Raw genomic sequence first — 22,128 nt, forward strand, 5'->3', positions numbered from 1 at the left:
GGCATGAGACAGGCCAAGATCGAGAGGCTTATCCACGACACGTGAGCGCTACGCTTCCCGCAACGTTCACCCCGGCCTCATGTCTGCCCTGCCCCGGCCCTGTCTGACTCATGGTTGTCTCCTCCAGGCCTGCAATTCTGCATGCCCGCCCTGAAGCCCACGTGCAGCTTCCTTGCTTTACCTGGGCCGCCTGGAAACCCCTGTTGAGCACCCACAGACGGCAGGCAGTGTGTGTGTCATCCCCAGGGAAGCCCGGGGCCCTGCCCCCCCAAACCCCTGACCGGTCTGTGTTTGAAACATGCAGCGTCCTCTCTCAGTGCGGGGACAGCCCTAGGGGCAGTCTCTCTGCTGCTCGGCAGCCCCTCTTAGCACCCGGAGGCCCTGCCCGGCTGGGCCTCCGCCAGTGGGCTGGGAGCTCCAGGACAGAGCTCTCGGCCAGCACAGCATCCTTGTACCAGGAGCAGGCGGGCCAGCAGATGACCCGGGGCTCCTGGTTTTGGTGGAGCCGATGTCCATGTCTGCAAACCACAGTCCAGACCCGGTGCCAGCAAGTCAGGCAGACGAGACAAGGGCTCCTCTTCCCCTACAGCCCCCAGCTCTCCACCCGTCCCCCAGGTCACTACATGAGATCGGTGCCAAGGGCCTGTCCCAGCCCCAGGGTGATGATCCAGGCGTGGCACCTGGGCATTGCCTTTTGAGTCTGAGAGCAGAGGGACTTAGTTTAAACGTGGACGAAGCCATAGTGTTGATAGTGTACTTTACACATGTCATCAGCTCACTGTGACCCGTGTGGGCAGCCATTGTCACCCCGTTTGTGGAGGAAACAGGCCGAGTGCAGGGTCTGAACCCAGATCTCGCAATGTTCTTGCACCAGCCGGGGGCAAGTGTCTCATCAGATGGGCTGCTCAGTGTGGGCGCAGGCAGACCCTGGCACAGCATGCCTGAGGCCACAGCCCGGAGCTTGGCGGGGACACAGACAGTCCTGGCTGAAAGGGGGTGCCCCGCCGGGAGCAGGGGTGAGAGGGTCTCCCCAGGAAGGCCTTTAGGAATGAAGGGACTTAGAAAGGACATCTGGGGAGGCACAGTGGCCTTTCTCTAGGGAACTGGAAGGTGTATGCCCTGAGACCCAGTGACATCCCTCCCAAGTTTGTCCCCTGGAGAAACTCAAATGCACGTTCTGGAATGTTCAGAGCAGCAAGTTTGTAATAGCAAACGAACAAACAATGAAAGTGAACCGTTGGCAGAAGGAATAAATTAAATGTGATATTTCAACCAAATAAATACCGTCCAGTCCCAAACTCGAAACTCATCCCCCAAAAAAGTGAGTAGCAGAAAAATGCAGTGTGACACACAACATGTGAATGTCAACAACATGCAAACCAGCCCAACGTGCTGTCTAAAAAAACACATCTGTGCACCAAAACCAGGACGAAAGGCAAATGACGAACACGAAATTCAGGGAGGACCCTTTTGGGGCGGCAGGAGCACGTGTCCGAGACGGCCACCGGCGGGCTCCGTGTCGGCGCCCTGCTGGGCGCTGTGGACGTGGGCGCTTTATTTCTTCTTAATGGTTTCTTAACCGGCTCTTTACACACCACACGCCTCACCAGTTGTAAGAGGGCAGTTTTGTTCATTTTAGTACAGTCCCAGAATTGCATGCACAGTTCTAGAAGGTTCCATCACCTCAGACTCTTTTGTACCTGTTTGCTGTCACCCCTACTCCCGCCCTGTCCCAAAGCAACCCCCATCTGCTTCTTGTCCCTATGGTTCTTGTGATCTTCATACCCTGAGAGCTGTCTTATTTTATATCTTATTTTGTATGTATCTATATTCTATCTTAAAAAGGACAAGGCTGCTTCAAACTTGAACTTGATTTTCTGTGGGAAATTCGTCAGGAAAAGTATACTAGACACTGAGACAGAGGTCCTCCTCTAGCACCCCTCTGGGGGCGGGGCCCCCCCAAATTCAGTGTGACTTCTGAGCAGACACGTTGCCCCTCTACTCCCGTGGTAGGGCCACTGTGAGCTTATGAGGCCATCCGTGAGCCAGGTGGGGAAAATGAGGCACGGAGTGATTTTTTTTTTTTTTTTGCTGGAGGCTGCACAGCGGGTGTGGGGCAGAGCCTAACCTGCAGCATCGGGACACCGCCCGGCCCTAGGGGCCCCCGGGGCGGGACTGACGCTGCCTCTCTGTGTCCCCGTGCCCCGCCGGGCGCAGGCCTGCGGAAGGTGATGGTGAGGGCTCACCGGCAGGCCTGGTGCTGGCAAGACGAGTGGTACGGGCTGAGCATGGAGAACATCCGGGAGCTGGAGAAGGAGGCGCAGCTCATGCTGTCCCGCAAGATGGCCCAGTTCAGCAAGGACGACGAGGAGGCCGCAGAGCTGGCCGAGAACGAGGCCGGCCAGGCCCAGCCCCCCGGGGAGCCCCCCCAGCCCAGCGGCGGCGGGGAGCCCCTGGCCGGCCGAGGCCTGAAGAAGCAGTGGTCCACGTCCTCCAAATCGTCTCGGTCGTCCAAGCGGGGAGGTGAGTGTGCCATGCCACTCCGGCCTCACAGGGTCCCTGCCCTCTGCTCATCCACCCCGGTGACAGCGCGCGGCCATGCGCGCGGCAGCCCCATGGAGCCAGGTGCTTCCAGCTCCAAGAACAGGCTCTTGTCCTCAGACCTGGGGGCTGCGGATGCAGAAATCAGACCCCTCTCCTGCTGGTAGGAGCCGCCCAGGGCGTCCCCCCAGAGGCACCGTCACAGGCCAGCTCAGATAGACAAGCTGGCCACGTGGGAACCCTGCCCCAACCTCTCCCAGCACACAGCCTGGGTCCCTGGAGGAGAGGGGTCTGGGTGGGGCCCCCCCCAGCACACTGAACAGAGGTCTCTAAGCCGAGGGAGAACCAGGCCCGAGGAGCCTGTAAGGCTTCAGATCCTGAGAAAGGCCTGTTGTGGCTGTTTTGAAAAATCAACGTATTTCATGTAAGGCCAGGAGTCCCCTCCGCAAATCTGGCTTTTCCCACAGCGGGCTTTCTGTCCTTGTGCTGACGGAATCTGTGCAAATAGATGCATCAATATTTTTTACCTCACTTCCCGCTACTGCCCTGCGTCCCCGTCTGTCCCCTGCCACAGGACAATTTAAGGAGCTCACTCCCCATAGGCCCAGGGGTGAGCCCAGGCCTCTGCAACGCACGTCCTTGCCTGCCGCGGCCACATCCTCCCCGGACAGGACCACACTGTGCCGGGCGGGCTGGGAGGGGACCATCTCAAAAGTTCCAGGAGCATCTGCCAGGATGAGTCAGGGCCCCTCGTTTCTACACCTCGTTCTCTTCCCAGCCGTCCCGGCCCTTGCTCCGGCAACGTCACCCCCGCCTGCCCTCCGCCCCTCAGCCCTGTCCCGCGGGGCGGTCCCTGAGTCGGGGGTTTTGCCTTCCAGCGAGTCCTTCCCGCCACAGCATCTCAGAGTGGAGGATGCAGAGCATCGCCCGGGACTCAGACGAGAGCTCGGACGACGAGTTCTTCGATGCTCACGGTAGGCGGGCTCCTGGAGCACATGGGGCGCCTTCCCAGGAGAGGTGGCAGGCCTTAAAGAATCGGGGGTGATGCAGATTGAAGTGACAATTACCTGTGGGATGTCCTAGGTGAACATACCGTGCGAGGGACAGGGGAGGAGAGCGAAGTCACCGGTAGTCTGGGGTCTGGGGTTCACCCTAACCAGGTGTCGGGACCTGGGCCTGGTGGGTGGGGACCGTTCTCTCGATCCCCCCAGAAATGGATTGACAGCAAGACAGAGGCTTTTTCCATGTGTGACTTTATTTCCGTAAGAAGCTTAATAAAAGCATAATTTCTTATAATTTTCTAATTACTTTTTCCTTGGTTAAATTAATACCCACCTAATGTATAAACTTTAGAAAAGGCAAACAAGCAGAAAATATGCAAAGTGCCTGTTTTCCCACTGATCCCCAGATAAGCACAGTGAGCAGACAGCCGCTCCCCACCTCGGCTGCTTTGCGAACAGGCCCAGGTACGGGTTTCCAGTTTGCAATTTGTGAGGCAAGACGTAGGCTCAGTAAGGGACAGGGACCTGCCCACGGGCACCCAGCAGGGCAGAGGCAGGGCCGAAGCTCTCTCCCGCCACCATGGCTTGAAGCGGGCAGACAAGCCACCTAATCGTGGCGTCTTAGTTGACTGGCCCGCCCCTAAGAGAAAAAATCGGGGGCGTCAGTGCCCAGATGAAAGGGAAGTGCCTGGTCTAGTCTTGGGTTGGGGACCTGGAACAGGTGACAAGCAGTTCTTGAGCCGGCCTCTGCACCTGGGGCCGCCCTGAGGGTGGTTGTGGGGATCCCACCTCCCAAGCCAGGCTGAGAGACTGAGCCCCTCCTGGCTCCGTGTCCTGGACGTGAGGAAAATACCCTCGAATGTAGAAACTTCAGAATGAGCCAGAAAAGAGAAGAGACGGCAGGGCCTGGGGAAGCCAGAGCAGCACCGTCCTAGGGAAACTGGCCCAGCGACCCATTGCATGGCCGGAGGAGGGACCGGCACGTGCCAGGGCCCCTGACCCAGTGGTCCTGGGTGGACGTTCGCAGAAAAGCAGAAGCGGGAGTCACGAACGGAAGTGCTCAGGGCGGTGTTTCTCGCTAAGCCGTGCTCGTGTGGGTGCTGATCCCACGACGGGGGGACATCAGCTGATGAGCAGAGAAACGAGGTGTGGGCCATCCGCCCGGGGCATAGGCTTCAGGTGTGAAACGCTGTAACTAGGATGAACCTCGAAAGCATGGTGCTGAGTGAAAGAAGCCAGACACAAATGGACACGTGTCGTGTGATCCCATTTCCAGGAAAGGCCCAGAGCAGGCAAATCCGTACACAGGAAGTAGATTGGTGGATGCCAGGGGCTGGGGGAGGGGGTGGGGAGTGACTGACTGCCTGGCGGGTGTGGGAAATCTGCTGGAATGAGACAGAAGAGATGGTTACACAGCCCTGTGAATGGACCAGATGCGACTTTGAAGTGGTTTAAATGGTGAATTTCACGGTATGCGAATGTTACCGCAATTATTTTAAAAAGGTCAGAGTGTAGCTTCGTGGGCGTGCGGCTGCACGTTCCCCCTGTTCAGGGAGGGAGAAGGGAGAGCGTGGAGCCGAGCGCGAGGGGCCCGCAGGCCGGAGAAGCGTGGGAGTCCCCAGAGCTGCCTCTCGGGCCCCCCAGCCCCGCCCCTGGGCAGCGTACCGAAGCCCCCTCTCCTCCCCAGAGGACCTGTCTGATTCAGAGGAACCGTTCCCCAAGGACATCACCAAGTGGAACTCCGATGACCTTATGGACAAAATTGAAAGCCCCGAGCCAGAGGACACGCAGGGTGACTGGGCAGTGCTGGGACCTCCCCTCCCCTCCCCGCTAACCCAGCTCCTGCTCAGTGCTGGGCATTGGGGGCGGTGGGGTGGGGACACCTTGGGTCGCAGCCTCCGTCCGGTGGGCCTGGGGCTGCCCACTGCCCCGTGCTCACGGCGCCCACCACTTCTGTGTTGCAGACGGTCTGTACCGCCAGAGTGCCCCCGCGTTCAGGGTGGACCCGCTGAACATCATCGAGGTGGGTGCCCGAGTGGAATGGGGCCAGGGACTGTGCAGCCGGGGGTCCCCAGGGCTGCCAGGGGAAGGGGCAAGGAGCAAAGGACCGGTCCCAAGGGGACTGCGAAGGCAGAACTTCACACCCACAGCCTCGCGTCGGCACCGGCCTGGGCCCCGAGGGAGAGAGGCCTGGGGCCACCCCTCTGAGGTCAGCAGGGACTGTAGACAGCCCCCGAGGAAGGACTGACCCAGCTCCGCCCCGGGAAAGTGAGAGGAGAAACTTACAGACTTCAGAACAAAAATAAGAAATTCACCCTGTGCCTAGCCTTTCTGCAGTCTTTGCAGAGAAAAATGTGGAAGGGGAGGAAGCAAAGCCATCTGGCAAAGTGACGCGGCCGGTGGCCACCGCCCCACTGGGGACAGGCGGGGCCCTCGGTGCCCAGTGCAGGTGTCTCGGCGGAGCGCCTGTGTCTGCCTCAGGGTGCTCTGCGTGGACCTCATGCCCCTTCTCCTCCTCCAGCCGTGGGTGATCAGAGCTGTCTGCACTGGGGACAGGGACTGGGGACAGGAACTGGGGACAGGGGCCGGGGCCGGGCGGGGCTGTCACCCGCCGCAGTCACTGCCCTGCCCTGGCCTCCAGCTGCCCAGGGTGGACACGGCCCTCAGGACTGTGGACTGGGGGGATGGGAGCTTCCTCACTGCCCTCCCTTTTTGGGGTTTTCTGCTTTGAGGTCTGAGGTCCCACAGGCTTTTCTAGAAGGGTACCTGGGACCAGGGGCATTGATCTCCAGTTGCTGGTTAACGGCGAGGAAGCAGCCGGAGCCTGCTCCCCAGGTGCATCGCACACAGCTCCGAAGGCCAGTGGGCGGGTGGGGAGAGGAAGCCTGGGCTAGGGGACCGCTGAGCGGTGTGCGTTCCAACCCGGCACGGTCCTGGGCGCCTAAAATCAGGTCCCTTTGCTTGCAAAACCCCCACACCAAAGCCTCCTGCCCCACCCTTGCGGGAGTGGGGCGGCCCCACAGAGACACTGAGGACCCCCTGGCTTTCCAAGGCCTGTAGTCCCGCCTCCCATAAGCTCTGCTCCCACACGTGGTGGCTCTGTCCCGGTCTGTGGTCTGGGTGGCCGGCGGCCTTGGCCTGCTCTGGGCCATGAGTTCATTCCTGCCTGGCCGGCCCGCAGTGGTGGGCAGTCCTCGTATGGGGCAGGTGTCACTCCCCAAGCTCTGCTGGGTGTGCATTCCTGCCCAGGCCCTGTGGCCCACCACTGGCCACTGACCAGTCCCCTCTCGGGGACAAGGCAGTCTGGCCTCGCCTCTGCTCCAGGCCGAGGATTGCCCACTAGGCTTCTTCCTTCCTCACTTGCCCAAAGCCCTCTGCTGGTCAGTGGTGTCCAGCCCGTTCCTGGTGGCCTCGCCAGCCCCCGGGTCCAGTGCCCACATTGCCCAACCCTCTCCTAGGCTCTGTGTTGACACTTGAGTCCTGCTGCTGCCCCACCTCCTGCCATCCGGTGGCCCAGTTCAGCGTCCTCGAAATGGCTTCGGCCCCTTGGACTGTCTCTCTGGTTCCCTGGGGACAGGCCCCTCTCTTCATTCAGTTTCCTTTCCTGCCCCCCACGTGTCCTGACATAATATGGGCACAGCGAGTGTCCTAGCCCTGGCCTCCTCAGTCACACACCAGAAGCTGGGTGCCGGGAGAGGCCCCTGAGGACGGGGCCACAGCCCGGATTGGCAGGAGAGCATGGAGCTGGTGGCAGGCGCTCTGGGTTGGCACTGAGGTGCCGTGTGACATTAGACAAGCCCTTGGCCTCTTTGGGCCACCACTATGTCTTTTCTAAACGGAACAGTTCCCAGGGGGATGTGTGCAAGTCTCGGGCCTCACTCTGACCTCACAGGCAGGAGGTGGGGTCCCCGCCCCTCCCAGATGAGGGGAGCTCAGGCAGACACACCTGCGTTGTCCCCCTCCCCCGCTGTGGCTCTGCCGCCTCTGGGACATCGCTGCTCTTGCGACCTTGGTCTCACTGAGAGTCCACGGCAGGGCCTGGGGCCTGGGAGCCAGGGGCAGGGGCGGAGGCCCTGTGTAGATGGAAGGGGAGCTCGGAGCTGTCGGAGAGGCCAGGCTGGGGCCCGATGCCAGTCCCTCTTCAGGGAGCCTGTGACTTTAAGCCAGCCATGGCCCTGCCTGCTCCAGCGAGACAGACCCACGCCAGGGCACACTGAGGGCGGGCAGCCCCCGATGCCCAGACAGGGCTGAGCTTCTGCCTCCGCCCCTCACGGGAAGTGCGTGCTTTCTGGGGAGCAGACTCCCCCTTCTGTGTCCTCTGGGCCCTGGTCAGACTGGCAAACAGGGTCAGGGCTGCATGCAGCAGGGGGAAAAGGACCAGCTCGGCCTCCCCAGGGGAGGGGTGGAGGCAGCTGACCACAGGCTGAGGAGCTGGAATGAGGGTTCTCAGAGGGAGCGTGTGGGTCCCCAACAGGCCTCCCTTCAGGGCGACAGGGGTTTCACAAGGAGCTGCATTCTGGGGGAGTTGATGCCCGCCCCCTGCCCCCACCTGTGCAGGATGAGGTCAGCCCACCGCTGGCCGGGCCCCCCTCCAAGATCCACGTGCTGCTGCTGGTTTTGCACGGGGGCACCATCCTGGACACGGGAGCTGGGGACCCCAGCTCCAAGCAGGGCGACGCCAACACCATCGCCTCGGTGTTCGACACGGTCATGCGTGCGCACTACCCCAGCGCCCTAGGCCACCTGGCCATCCGCCTGGTCCCCTGCCCGCCCATCTGCTCCGATGCCTTCGCCCTGGTCTCCAAGTGAGTGTGCTGGCTTGGGGCCACCCGCCCCTCCCCCGCCCGGGCTAGGTGACACCCCCAGTGTTACCGTTCTGGACATCCAGACCTGCCACTTAGCCCAGATGGCTGGTCACAGGGTCAGGGGGGCCGGGGCCCAAGGCTGAGCCTGTTTCCTCATCCATGACATGGGGTACCGACCTGCCTCCGAGATCCAGGACCTCACCCCCCAGCCCTGTCCTTGAGCCTGCCCAGGGCCTGGCCCGGAAGCGTCCCCACTGGGTTTGCCAGGTCATAGCTGAGGCGCTGAGGGTGGCAGGCGGCTCCTGGCCCACTGTTCAGGGCCAGGGAGATGGGCCCCTTGGGCTGGCCTGAGGCTACCTGCTGTCCCCTGACCGGGCCCCCTCCCCCAGCCTCAGCCCCTACAGCCACGACGAAGGCTGTCTGTCCAGCAGCCAGGACCACGCGCCCCTGGCTGCCCTGCCTCTGCTGGCCACCTCCTCGCCCCAGTACCAGGAGGCGATCGCCACAGTGATCCAGCGGGCCAACCTCGCCTACGGGGACTTCATCAGGTCCCAGGAGGGCGTGACCTTCAATGGGCAGGTGAGTCGTGGGGTGGGGAGATGGAAGACAGGGTGGGCGGGCCCGGACCTCCAGCCCAGCCGGGGCAGGGGTCGATGGCCGTCCCCAGCCTGCGTCCCAGCTCAGGCCCGTGGGCCTCCCGCACTCCAGGTCTGCCTGGTCGGGGACTGCGTGGGCGGCATCCTGGCCTTCGATGCCTTATGCTGCAGCAACCAGCCCGTGTCCGAGAGTCAGAGCAGCAGCCGCAGGGGCAGCGTGGCCAGCGTGCAGGTACCAGCTCCCCACGGCCCCCTCCAGGATGGAGATGACGTGGCCCTTTGGCCCCAGGGCCCGCGGTAAAAAGAGGAGGACAGAGGTCACCGGGTCAGGTGCTCAGAGGGCAGGGCAGTGCGTGGGCAGCAAACAGCTACAGCAGGTGACGGAGCACGGGCCGCGCTGTGGGGAGCGAGGTCTGGGACGAGTGGCCGGCGTCACCCGTTGTCACCATCTGAGCTCCCCAGCGGGAGAGAGCACCAAAAGCCCCTCTGCAGCAAACGGCCTGGGGGTGCGAGACCCCCAAAGTCCGGGTGGCCAGGCCAGGCGTGAAGGCTGTTCGCACATGGCCGGCGGGCTGGAGGGACAGTGGGAGAGGGGGTTCACTTGGCTTGGGTGACAGGTTAGCTGGGCCGTGGTCAGGGGGAGGACACCGAAGAGGGAGCCGGGCCGGCGGCCACCCGGCAGTGAGCCTGCGTGGGGCTGTTCCAGGACACTGACCTGCTGTCCCCGGGCGTCCTGGTGAATGCGGCACACGGTGGCGGTGGCAGTGGCCTGGAGAGCAGTCGGCACCTGAGCCGCAGCAACATTGACATCCCCCGCAGCAGTGGCACTGAGGACCCCAAAAGGCAGATGCCCCGCAAGAGGAGCGACTCGTCCACCTACGAGCTGGACACCATCCAGCAGCACCAGGCCTTCCTGTCCAGGTGGGGGGCCGGCGGGGGCCTGGGTGTCTGACCATGTGGCTCACTGCTAGGGGAGGACGGGGAATCCAAGAAGCAGGGACGGTCAGAGCTGAGAATTCAAACAATGTGGGGGGCCTCGGGACTCGGGGAGGTCCGGACTGGGCCCATGGCTCATTGGTGGGTGAAAGGGGCTTGTGGGGTGTGGTGTGGTCTCGGACATGCTGAGGGCCATCTCGAGCCAGAGGGAAGAGACTGTCTGGGGAGGGGACGTGCTGGGGGCAGGAGGACCAGAGTCCCTGTCAGGCTGTCCTGAAAGCACTGGGCTCCCTGGAGAGATTGGGACCCGCTGTCCCCAGACATATCCCAGCAGGCCCTGGGCAGCAGCGCCTGAACGACAGCATAGGGGTCCAGCCTCATTTGGGCCTGATGACCCCTGAGGGGCCTCCTTCAGGGGACAGGGGGCGGGCCAGCCCCACAAAGGGCCGAGGTGTGAGCCGGCACGTCCCCCGTCTGCAGCCTCCACGCCAGCGTGCTGCGGCACGAGCCCAGCTCCCGCTGCTCGAGCAGCGCCACCATGCTGGACGGCACAGGCGCCATGGGGAAGTTCGACTTTGAGATCGCTGACCTCTTCCTCTTCGGGTGCCCGCTGGGGCTGGTCCTGGCCTTGAGAAAGACCATCATCCCCACCCTGGATGGTGAGAGCCTTCTAGGGGCAGGGTGGGGCGGGCGGTACATGAACGGGGCAGAGGGTCACAGTGGACCCCTGCCATGAGGCCATCGCCGAGTGCCAGGTCCCTTCCTGTGTCAGCCTGTTTTCTGTCCCCCCCACTCAGGGCCCATGCAGCTCAGTCTCTGGCCCCTAACACCTGTTGTTTCATATCCTCTCCAAGGCACCCCTGGGAGCTGAGGTCTAGATAGGAAAGGGACCCTTCCAGCCTCAGATGCGGATCAACCCAGTCTCCCAGGCCCACGGTCTTCCCAAAAGGAAGAAATGTGAAGCCAGGCACCCCTAAGGCCTCCCAGGCACGATGGCCTCCCTGCTGGAGGGGCCACAGCCACACCACTCCAGCTGGTGACCCTCCACACCATCTGCACAGGGAGGCAGAACATACGGGCTAAGCGGCCTGTCAGGGCAGTGGTCCCTGCCTGGCACTGCCCCAGATCAGCCAGTGTGGCCCAGGGAATCCTGCCATCCTCGCCGTGCAGGGCCCGTGTTATGTCCCCAGGTTCCAGAGGGGGAAATCGAGGCTCAGAGAGGTGTAGACACTTGCCCAAGAGCAAGTAAACAGTAGCTTTGATGTAAGTGCACAAAAACACAGAGATGTGGCATTAAAAAGAATGGCAGAGGACGACATATGCTGATATGAAAGACTCTAACTTTTTGTGTGTTAAATAAAAAAAAAAAGCTTAGCTCAAAAAGCATAGCATATATTCCTAATTGTGTGTGTTTTTAAAAGTGAGACACGCACTACTGATAGTTTATATAGGTTTCTCCCGCTATCCGAAAATAGAGCATTCTTATGAAACCTTTTGTAAGCCGAAATGGCATAAATCAAAGAAGCAATTACCATTAATTTATACAGAAAAATTTTTATATTCCCAGACCCCAAAATAACCTACCAAATCATACCAAATATGCTTAATTATGTCCAGTTTTACAATAAGCGTAACACCCTTATAAGGGCTCTGAGGCTTTTCAGATACCTTAGGACAGGGGTCCCCAACCCCCGGGCCATGGACAGGTACTGGTCCTTGGCCTGTTAGGAACCAGGCTGCACAGCAGGAGGTGAGCGGCAGGCCAGAGAGCAAAGCTTCATCCGCATTTGCAGCCACCCCCAGCGCTAGCATCACCGCCTCAGCTCCGCTTCAGATCATCAGGCATGAGATTCTCATAGGAGCACCGGTCCCTGGTGCCAAAAAGGTTGGGGACCGCTGGTTTAGGACATATCTCACTAACAGCTGTACAAAACGAATTGAGAGACCGATGCTCCCACAGTTCAGGGCTCCGGTGGCTTGATGCTGAGTTGCTGAATGTGGTTCCAGGGACGCAGCTCGGCTGGGCCACACTGGAGAGGCATGCTGCCTCTACAACAGTTGGTGCCAAACAAACGCTGAAAGCTATTTCCGCTTTTTCCGTAAAAGCGAAAGTGCTCTTCGGATTTCTCGATTAGTGAAAACAGGTGCAGATGGTCCCCGACTTAGGATGGTTCGATTTAGGATTTTTCCACTTTGCGATGGTGTGAAAGAGATACGCATCCCGTCAAAATTGTGCTTTGAATTCTGGATTTTGATGTTTTCCCAGGCTAGCAGTATGGGGTGTGATCCCCTCTCGCGATGGTGGGCGTTATAAAATAAGCTTTGTGTTAGACGATGTTGCCCAGCTGTAGGCCAGTGTGTGTTCCGAGTGCGTGTAAGGCAGGCTAGGCTAGGCTAAGCCGTGACGTTCAGTAGGTTGGGTGTTATCAAATGCATTTTGACTTCTATTTTCAACTTAGCAATGGGTTTATTGGGGCTTAACCTGATTGTAAGTCTAGGAGCAGCTGTACTAATATGTCTTTCCTTAAAGAAAAGTGACAGAACAAGAACTTTCGAAATGCCCGTACTTACATTCTTACATTCACCCGAAGTGGTTGGAGAAACAGCGGGTTCTGACAGCCTAGGTGACTTTTCCAATAGACAGGGCGCCACCTGCTTCCCGGCGCATGCGCACGAGGCTCCCTAATGTCCGGCCAGGGAGGCTCAGGAGTAGGAGGCCGCCTTCCATTATGTCTTTTATCATATATTCTTGTATTTAAAAAAAAAATTTCTCTTCCATCATAACTTTTTCAATAAATTTGGGGGGGGTTAATAAATGGACAATGGCCCAAAAAATCCCAAATTGACGGACACACAGTTTCAAGTTTTCGGGTATCTGGGACCCCGACCGCACCCCGCCCCGCTCTAGGCCACGCCCCCTCGGGGAGGAGCTAACTGCAGCCTCTGCGCCCCCTGCCCCGCCCTGCCCTCAGTTTTCCAGCTGCGGCCCGCCTGCCAGCAAGTCTACAACCTGTTCCACCCCGCGGACCCGTCGGCCTCGCGCCTGGAGCCGCTGCTGGAGCGGCGCTTCCACGCCCTGCCGCCCTTCAGCATCCCCCGCTACCAGCGCTTCCCGCTGGGGGATGGGTGCTCCGCGCTGCTGGGTGAGCGCCCTGGGGCAGGGCGGGTGCTCCGGGCTGGGTGGGCTTGCTGTGTGGGCAAGGGCAGCCTGTGCCGGAGCCCTGGGAAGCTCGGCACCTGTGCGGGTGTGGGTGCCTCGACCTCACACATCCCAGCGAGGCGGGAATGACGACAGAGCTTCACCCCCGTGCCAGGGGACAGACGGGGCCCGGGCTAGGCTACCCTCTCCGCTGCCCACTGAAGCAGAGCTGAGGACCCGAGGCACGTGGTGCTGGGCCTCTGGATGCCCACCCCAGATATGGGGGCTCAGGATGGGGGACACAGAGTGGGTCTGGGCAGGGAGCAAGTGTGAGGTCTGCCTGCTCTCCCCTCCCGGCCCTCCCTGGGAACAGCCCAGCCCCACCCACCCCGGCGTGTGTCCCAGTGTCTTGTCATGTCCTGGTTCTTGAGGAGCCCTGTGTGTCTTGTGTCAGAGCATGTCCAGACGGGCCACACGAGTGTCTGTTCTTGTCCTCTCTGTTCTCTCCCCGTCTGCCTCCAGTCGAGACCGTGCAGAGAAGCCCTGAGCTGGTCCTGGAGGGCGGCCCCCTGGCCCCTCTCCCACCCGGGGATGGCTTCCTGGAGACCAGTATCCTAGTTCCCGCGCTCACGTGGCAAGACGGGCCGGGCCCGAGCCCGGGCTGTGCTGAGTGTGTGTGACCCCCCTGCTCCCGCGGCGTCTGCTTCGCCGGCTCGCTGCAGCCCCTCACGGACCCTGCCCCCGTGCCCCCCTCGGCCACCCGCAGTTTGTGAGACCCAAGTGGTGAGGAAGGGAAGTGAGCCAGGCAGGTCCTGGGGAGTAGGTCCTGATGCCCCCTTTCTGCAAACTGTGGCAGAGCCAGGAGTGGACCCAGAGCAAAGGGGACCGGGAGCCCAGAGAGGAGAGCGGCTGGTCAGGGTCATCTAGCACAGGTGGCAGTGCACGGGCGCTGTCCTCCCTTTGTGAGGCTGGCAGGGGGCCAGCCAGGAGATGGGCTGAAGCCTCCAGCCCGCCAGGCCCACCCGCTCCTCCAGGAGAAGCCTTCAGTCCTGGCGAGGGATTGGATTCTCTCCCCGAGGTCCAGTCACCTCCTGCATCCTGCACCCTGTCCAGACATGGCTCCTCTAGCTGAGGCCTGTTCTCATGGCTCGACCCTGCCCGCAGCCCCAGCCCAGGCAGCCCTAAGCACCTGCCTTTGCCGCTGTGGCTTGTGTGTGGGGACTTATGTGAGGCCTCAGTGCGGGGCGTCCCAGGAAGCTGCCCCAGGCCCTTGTTACGCCCCTCAAACCCGGCTGCCGTGGGCTGTGGCTGAGGCCAGGCCTGGCTAGGCCCTGGGGGCCGAGAAGGCTGGACTTGACTAGACCAGGAGGCTAGACCAGGAGCAGTGTGTGGGATCAGAAGGTGGCCGGGGGCAGGGGGCCTGGCCGCGTGGCCCCCCTGCCCACTGTGTCTGTGTTGGTCTCTGTCCATCCCTGTCCCAGCCTCCCTTCCCTCTGCCTCAGCTCTGTGCCCTGCCCTCTCGGCCCTGGGCAGGCAGGCTCCGGCACACCTGGGCCCATCCTCACTGCCAGCTTTGCTCAGATGCCACGCTCATCTGCCACTGGAGGTGTCAGCCTTGCCTGGCACAGCCTCCACCCCGACTCCCCCAGCCCAGGTGCATGCTGGGCCCTCCATCCCACTGCTCAGGGGCTTCCAGGCTGAGCCGGGCGAGGCCTCTCTTACCCCGAGGTCTCTGATCCCTGTCCACCTGCAGCAGATGCGCTCCAGACCCACAGCACAGTCTTCCAAGAGCACATGGGCCCCTCCTCGCCCGGTGCAGCCACCACCGCCCGAGGGTTCCGCCGAGCCAGTGAGATCAGCATCGCCAGCCAGGTGTCGGGCATGGCAGAGAGCTACACGGCATCCAGCATTGCCCAAAGTGAGTACAGCGGTGCCGGAGCCCATCCTGCCCACACCCTCCCATTTGTCCCAGCAGGGACCAGTGTGCCCCTCCAGGGGCAGTCGGCAATGTCTGGACACAGATGGGGAGAGGGTACTACTGGCATCTGGTGGGTAGACACCAGGGATGCGGCTCCATGCCCCGGAATGCCCAGGACGCCCCACCGAGGAGTGATCTGGCCCCAGATGTCCACAGAGGAGTCTGGAGGGAAGGGGCGTTAGAAGGGGTGGCCCCATGGGGCCAAGTCCAAGGGGTATGAGACTGGCAGGGTCCCAGAAAGCCAGGAGACAATGGGCCTGGGTGGCGGGGTCCTAGCCCCGGGGGGCAGGGCGCTTGCTCCCTGAGGGAGAAAGCTGGGGGTCTGTTTCCGGACAAGTAAGCGGAGCTGGACAAGCCGGAGGGGTGGCTGAAGGAGCCAGGGAGGTGAGGTCTCCTTGTGGCTGCCAGGCCCTCCTGCTTCCCTAGGGGGCCAAGGACCCATGGCTCTTGCCATCTCAGAAGGCTCCCTGCAGCTGGCGGGGGTCCAGGTGACCCCTTCTCAGCCCCACCCCCAGCCTGCTGCCCCATCTTCCCTGCCCGCGTGATGGCTTCTCAGGCTGCCTGTCAGAGCAGGCAGCGCTGGGGCTAAGGGCTAAGGCCGGTGTGGTGGCGTCCCCCGCGTGAGGAGGGCCGAAGGGGCCTGGCGTCCTGCCCAGCATCCTTCCCGGCCCATGGTGGCCCCAGCATGGCTGACACCTTTCCCGTTGTTCTTGATTCTCAGAGGCCCCAACGCCGCTCAGCTACACCCCCAGCGTCAGGCGCCTGTCCCTGCTTGCTCTGCCCCCCCCATCCCCACCTCCCCAGGCTCCCGCCCACAGGCCAGGCAGGCCAAGCCCAGCCTGGAGAGGGCTCCCCGCCTCCCCGACCTGGACATCAGAGAAGGTACTGGGCGTCACACGCCCGCCACCCACACTCGCCACCTCTTCCCTCTGGGGTCACTCTCTGCTTCCAGGCCTGTCTCACCGCCAGCCCTGCTCACTGGCCCCACTGAGGCCCAGCTGGGGAGCTAGCAGCTGGGCTGGGAGCACTCAGACACCCGGGGAGGAGGCAGGAGTGGCTGGAATTGGCCGAGGGGGGCGCAAATGGTCACAGGTCGGGCAGGCTGCCGGCAGAGGGCAGGAGACTCTGTTTCCTGAGCGTGTCCTGCGTGTGGCCACTGGGGGGCGCTTTACAAGCCTCACCCCTAGCTGCAGTGGTCGCCCAGCCCCAGGTGGGAGCCGACACTCACCCCCAGGCCTCTCTGACCTCACCGGGCTCCCAGGTGCTGAGGCGGACAGCAGACTTTGCCATGGGCTTCAGGAAATGGAACTCCCCCCTGCGAAACCTTTCACGTCCTTGAGGTCTGGGGGTCAGATGGAGGCCAGGAGAGGCCCAGGGAGGGCAGGGGTCACCGGGATCAGCAACCGGACCGGGGACAGCGAGTCCTGCCTCCACACCCGCCTCTGCCCCTCCAGCTCCGCGTCCTCACGCCGAAGGCCTGCGGGCACTCTGGCTGCTCGGGCCCTGTCCCGGCCTCCTGTGCCGCCTCCTGCTCCCTCGCTGCCCAGCCCGGGAGGAGGACATGAGCTTTGGCTGCTGCCCTCCTCCCTGCTCAGAGGCGGGGTCTCCGCGCCTGTGGCCTGAGCCAGGCCCGAGGGGCCAGGTGAGCCTCTGGGGTCCCAGCCCAGTCACGGTCCGTCCCCCTGGCAGTTGCCGCGAAGTGGTGGGGCCAGAAGCGGATGGACTACGCCCTGTACTGCCCTGATGCCCTGACGGCCTTCCCCACCGTGGCCCTGCCCCACCTCTTCCACGCCAGCTACTGGGAGTCGACGGACGTGGTCTCCTTCCTGCTCAGACAGGTACAGGGTCCCCCTGCCAGGCACGCCCACCTCGCAGGGGAGCCCCGAGTCACCCTGCCGCTGACAGACGGGGCCCCGTTTCATGGATGAGGACAGTGGGGGGCCTGCCCTCTGAGCCCCTCAGACCGGAGCCAGCAGGATGGAGGAAGCTGAGATGTGGTGTATGTGCAGTCATGGGATAGACGTGAATTGGGGGGAGCAGAGGGTGGAGTGTAGTGGTCGAAAAGTGCCTCCTAAAGCCCTCACGGCTTCCCATCTCCAGCTCTCGGGCCGCTGGCCTCTCGCCCCTGGGACAGGAGGCCCGGCTTGAGCCTGCCTCTTGGCCTTCCTGTCCCCCCCAGGTCATGAGGCACGACAATTCCAGCATCTTGGAGCTGGACGGCAATGAGGTCTCGGTGTTCACGCCCTCGAAGCCAAGAGAGAAGTGGCAACGGAAGAGAACCCACGTGAAGCTGCGGGTGAGGGGTCCTCTGGGGGCCCAGGCCCCCGCCGGGGGCCCTAGGGGGTCCTGACGAGACTCGGTGTACAGACGAGAAAGCCGAGTCGCACGAAGCGTGGTGTCGTTTATCCGCAAGCGGTGAGGTGGGAGCTGTCGCCCCATTTACAGACGGGGCAGTGCAGCAAGGCCTCCGCGGGTCCCCAAGGCTACGTGCTCAGTGGCCGAGCTGGACTTGACCCTGCGCCATTTGGCCTTAGCCCGCGCTCACCCCACAGGCCCACGGGAGGCTTGAGCTGAGCCCAGGAGACCCCAGCCGCCTCTCCAACCCCCAACCTGACCCAGCCTCGCTCCTCTTCCCAGAACGTGACGGCCAACCACCGGATCAACGACGCAGTTGCCAACGAGGACGGCCCCCAGGTCCTGACGGGCCGCTTCATGTACGGGCCCCTGGACATGGTCACCCTGACTGGGGAGAAGGTGAGGACACAGGGAAATGACGGGGGCCCTTCGCCTCGTCCCCCTCTGGCTGGGGTGTTGGGGTTGGGCAGGCCACGTGGCCCAGGGTGACCAGCCTGCCCCACTCCCAGGTGGACGTGCATATCATGACGCAGCCGCCCTCGGGGGAGTGGCTGTACCTTGACACACTGGTGACCAACAGCAGCGGACGCGTCTCCTACACCATCCCCGAGACCCGCCGCCTGGGCGTGGGTGTCTACCCCGTCAAGATGGTGGTCAGGTGGGTGCCTCGGCGAGGCGGCCACCTCCGGGGCAGGAGGGAGGGGCCCCGGTGGGTGCTGACGAGCTGCCCCCCGCCCCAGGGGAGACCACACATTTGCCGACAGCTACATCACCGTGCTGCCCAAGGGCACGGAGTTCGTGGTCTTCAGTATCGATGGCTCCTTCGCCGCCAGCGTGTCCATCATGGGCAGCGACCCCAAAGTGCGGGCCGGGGCTGTGGACGTGGTGCGGTGAGTGGCCCCGAAGGGCGCAGTGGGCAGGCCCGGAGGCAGGAAGCTCCTGGGGGCCAGGTGGGGCAGGCCTGGGGTGCTGGAGCAGGGGACATCTGGCTGGGACCTTGCAGCTTGAGGAGCTGGCACCACCACTTACCAGCTGCGTAACCTCCGCTCAACCTGCTGATGTTGGTGCTTCAACCCTCTCACCTGGGAGATGGGGTCCTTGCAAGTCCAGTCACACCTACCTGCTGCAGAGGGCGCATGTGGGGCTGTGTGACAGGCGTGGGGGCCGTCGTCATCATTGTTGTTGGAGCATGATCAGGGACGCAGTCTTCAAGTGGCCCAAGCATGGTCTGGCTGGGCAAGAAGATGGGACGGCCCAGGAAGGGGGACGGGGTGGCCGTGGGACACCCAGGCGTGCCCCTCGCCCCCAGGCACTGGCAGGACCTGGGCTACCTCATCATCTATGTGACGGGCCGGCCTGACATGCAGAAGCAGCGGGTGGTGGCGTGGCTGGCCCAGCACAACTTTCCCCACGGCGTGGTGTCCTTCTGTGACGGCCTGGTGCACGACCCGCTGCGGCACAAGGCCAACTTCCTGAAGCTGCTCATCTCCGAGGTGGGTGGCAGCGGAAGGGGCCCACGCGGGGCCGGGGCGGGGACAGAGGGCCGTGCCTGTGCCCACGCCGGTCTCGCCCACAGCTGCACCTGCGCGTGCACGCGGCCTACGGCTCCACCAAGGACGTGGCGGTCTACAGCTCCATCAGCCTGTCCCCCATGCAGATCTACATCGTGGGCCGCCCCACCAAGAAGCTGCAGCAGCAGTGCCAGGTGGGTGGGCGGACCGCAGTGGGCGGCACGGGCGGGCAGCCCCGAGAGCCCGCCCTGTGACAGCAGCACCCCTCCTCGCCCCTCCCTGCAGTTCATCACCGACGGCTACGCGGCCCACCTGGCCCAGCTCAAGTTCAACCACCGCGCACGGCCCGCCCGCAACACGGCCACCCGCATGGCGCTGCGCAAGGGCAGCTTCGGCCTGCCGGGCCAGGGCGACTTCCTGCGCTCCCGGAACCACCTGCTCCGCACCATCTCGGCGCAGCCCAGCGGGCCCGGCCTCCGGCACGAGCGGACGCACGGCCAGCCAGACAGCGAGCAGCGGGGCCAGCGCAGCATGAGCATGGCGGCCGGCTGCTGGGGCCGCACCATGGCTGGCCGGCTTGAGCCGGGGGCACCCGCAGGCCCCAAGTAGGGCACCCTGAGTGAGGCGCTGTGGTCTCCATGGTGCTAGGAGGCCTGGGCACATGCTGTTGGCCAGGGACCAGCTTGTCCCAGGGCCCAGTGGAGGACACCGGCCGTGCCGCCTGCCCTAGAGTCTGAGGGGTTCCAGCTTGTCATGGGAGCTGGCAGGACAACCAGCCTCAGGATGACGGAGGGACCAGGACCCCCCATGTGGACTGGCCCAGAAGGTACTCCTGGACAATTGCCCTGCGGTGACCTCGCAGCTTCCTGACGCCAGGCCTGGGCCCAACCTGTCACCTCCCCAGCCACTAGCTCGCCCTGACCCCCGGGTCCCCTTCCACCTGGTAGCAGCTCCGACAGGGGACAGCCTGCTTCTTGTTAACTTGAGTTACTCAACTCTCCAACCTCACTGGTTTTGCACTGGTTTTAAGAGACCCATTACCATCTCCCATGGCTACAGACTCGTTGACGTGTGTGGAAGTTCAAAGTTTGCGGATCCAGGACCTATGGCCACACAGAAGGCTCCAGGGCGGCAAATCCTTGTATAAGCAGGAGAAAGGCCATATCTTAATTTCTGCAGCTCTGCCTGGCCTGCTAGTACCCTGGCAGCCCTGGACTCCTGCCCACCTGGAGCCCAGTCAGGCCAGGAGCCTGGCGTCACCTTCGGCTCTGGGCACAGCCCAGGTGATGAGGCCCTTGAAGCCCAGAGCCAGCTCTCGCGAAGCCCTGCCTCGGCCTGCGGGGCCTGGCCAGGCCTGGCCGCCTCTTCCACTCGCCTGCCGTCAGTCAAGGCCTCATGCCTCGGCCTTCCCGCGTTTCTACACCTTTCTACTCCAATCTGATTTCTATGAGGTTTTTTTAAATGAGCAATCCTTGGCTGCTTCCTTTTCTTAACTCTTTCAGTACCAAGTGCAGCCCCTCCACGTGAAAACACCCAGCACTGTGACGGAGTCCAGCCTGGTTCTGGGTCCCAGGGCCCTGCCCCTGCCCACGCAGCAGGGCATGGGCTCCCTGCCTCACCCGACCCCCGTTAATTCCACTGAATTTCTACTCTGGTGGGTGCGGCACACACTTAGTTTTTTTAAATGCCAATTCCGTTCCGATACCGAATCTGAGAAGCCACAACTCCCGTCGTCAGCTTAAGGGCAGGCAGCCACGGCTTCATTTCCTACCTGGCAAGGACCACTGTCCTGCACTGGTCTGCGCGTCAGCCCCCCCTCCCCAGGACCTCCTGGCAGCCCCTCTGCTGCTGCTCTGCCTTCGAGGTGGGGCAGCCTGCCTGGCCTCTGCCAGTCGTGGTCGAAGCTGCTGCCAACCTGGATACGGCCTCAGGGCCTCGTGGGCTGGGTCTGGGCTGGGTTGGGGACGCGCACTGATTGACGCTGCCCTCCTCCCGTGTGTAGATATGTACAGCCAAGGGGTCGTGTAAATGTTTTGCAAAAGTGGGTCTACACAGAGTGAAGCTATTTATTTTGTGCAGAGAAAACGTCTGGAGGGATGGGACCTTCAGGGTTTATTCATATTTAAGGCGTAGCTTTTTGTTGTTGTTTCAGGCGTATGTATAAAGCAACGATTATTTTATGGACCAAGTTTTAATGTAACTGTTGCAGTTAAAGTGCAATATCTGACCCCCTCTGCTCCCCAGCGGGAAATCGCTCGGCCAACAATCACGGCCCCGGCGAGGGGCCCCCTATGGCCAGTGCCTCCTCTGTCGGTCCCACCTCACCCCATCTTGCCTACCACCTGGATGACTAGCCATCCAGAGAAGCACCTGGAAGAAAGAGTCTCGGGCCTGCCTGCGATAAAGGCTGGGAGGCCTCCTGGCCCGGGGAGGCCGCATGGGCAGTGGGCTCGGCCTCTCCTAGCAGGCAGCCCCCCGACAGCTCCGTACTCCCCACCTTCCTGCCCAGCCACCAGCCATGCCAAGGACAACAGCAATAGTCCCCTGGGTCTCTCCCGGGGGCCCTTAGCCATAGATGGTGAGACGGGCCGCCCACCCTCCCTGTCGCTGTCTCTCTTCTATACCCAGGTCTGCTTCCTGCCTCCCTGAGATCCCTTTCGGCACACACTCCTCGAGAAAGCACCAGTGTTTCAGAAACAGAGAGGGAGGGCAGAGTCCTTTAAAAATACCAAAAATGTTTACAGCGTTGGGTGCTGAGCTGCAGGGCTCAGGCCTGACCAGTCGTTACCAAAGGGTGAGGCAGGCCTTGCTGACTGCCGCCCCCACCCAGGCCTGTTAGAGTAGAAGCCTTAGTCCCAATCCCACCCCCAAAGCCCAGGACCGAGCCTCAGCCCGCCACCCCCAGCCCTGACCACCCGCCTTCTCTGATTTCTAAAGAGGGATTCAGCAGAGACCCCCGCCTCGCCTGCCCGCCACGTCCCATCATGTCAGTCAGCCTGCGGTCTTCGTCTAAGCCCCCAGCCTTCTGTCCATTACGCATTATTGAGCAGTGTCCTGACTCGCCCCACCCGCCCCTGCTGTCCCCGCACCATCGGGCCTGAGTGTGCTCTGTATACAGTGTCATCGTCTGTCACAAATTAAAGAAGCAGGAAGGCTTCCTTCTGGGTCTCGTTACTGCACCGGCAACCAGGTCATCAGGTGGGGGGTAGGAGCACGGCCCATCCTGCGGTGGGGAGAGGCCGCCCTCCCCAGGACACCACGCCAGC

At 62.4% G+C, this 22,128-nt stretch overlaps 1 protein-coding gene across 1 annotated transcript; it reads left to right on the forward strand.

The window, feature by feature from the left end:
- Positions 1–21,050, forward strand: PITPNM2 (phosphatidylinositol transfer protein membrane associated 2). Its single transcript, XM_039879303.1, is given in 23 exon segments — positions 1–41; positions 2,096–2,523; positions 3,420–3,515; positions 5,230–5,334; positions 5,507–5,565; positions 8,100–8,347; positions 8,737–8,926; positions 9,056–9,175; positions 9,650–9,864; positions 10,360–10,538; positions 12,852–13,022; positions 13,541–13,690; positions 14,775–14,936; positions 15,718–15,783; positions 15,786–15,878; positions 16,686–16,834; positions 17,176–17,292; positions 17,634–17,750; positions 17,861–18,009; positions 18,092–18,241; positions 18,661–18,844; positions 18,928–19,056; positions 19,148–21,050. Coding segments are annotated over 23 exon segments (3,639 nt in total). The 5' UTR covers positions 1–3; the 3' UTR covers positions 19,472–21,050.
- Positions 21,051–22,128: the final 1,078 nt, after the last annotated feature.

This window comes from Pteropus medius, unplaced genomic scaffold (genome assembly GCF_902729225.1).
Source record: "Pteropus medius unplaced genomic scaffold, Ma_sr-lr_union100, whole genome shotgun sequence".
NCBI classification, from domain to species: Eukaryota; Metazoa; Chordata; class Mammalia; order Chiroptera; family Pteropodidae; genus Pteropus; species Pteropus medius.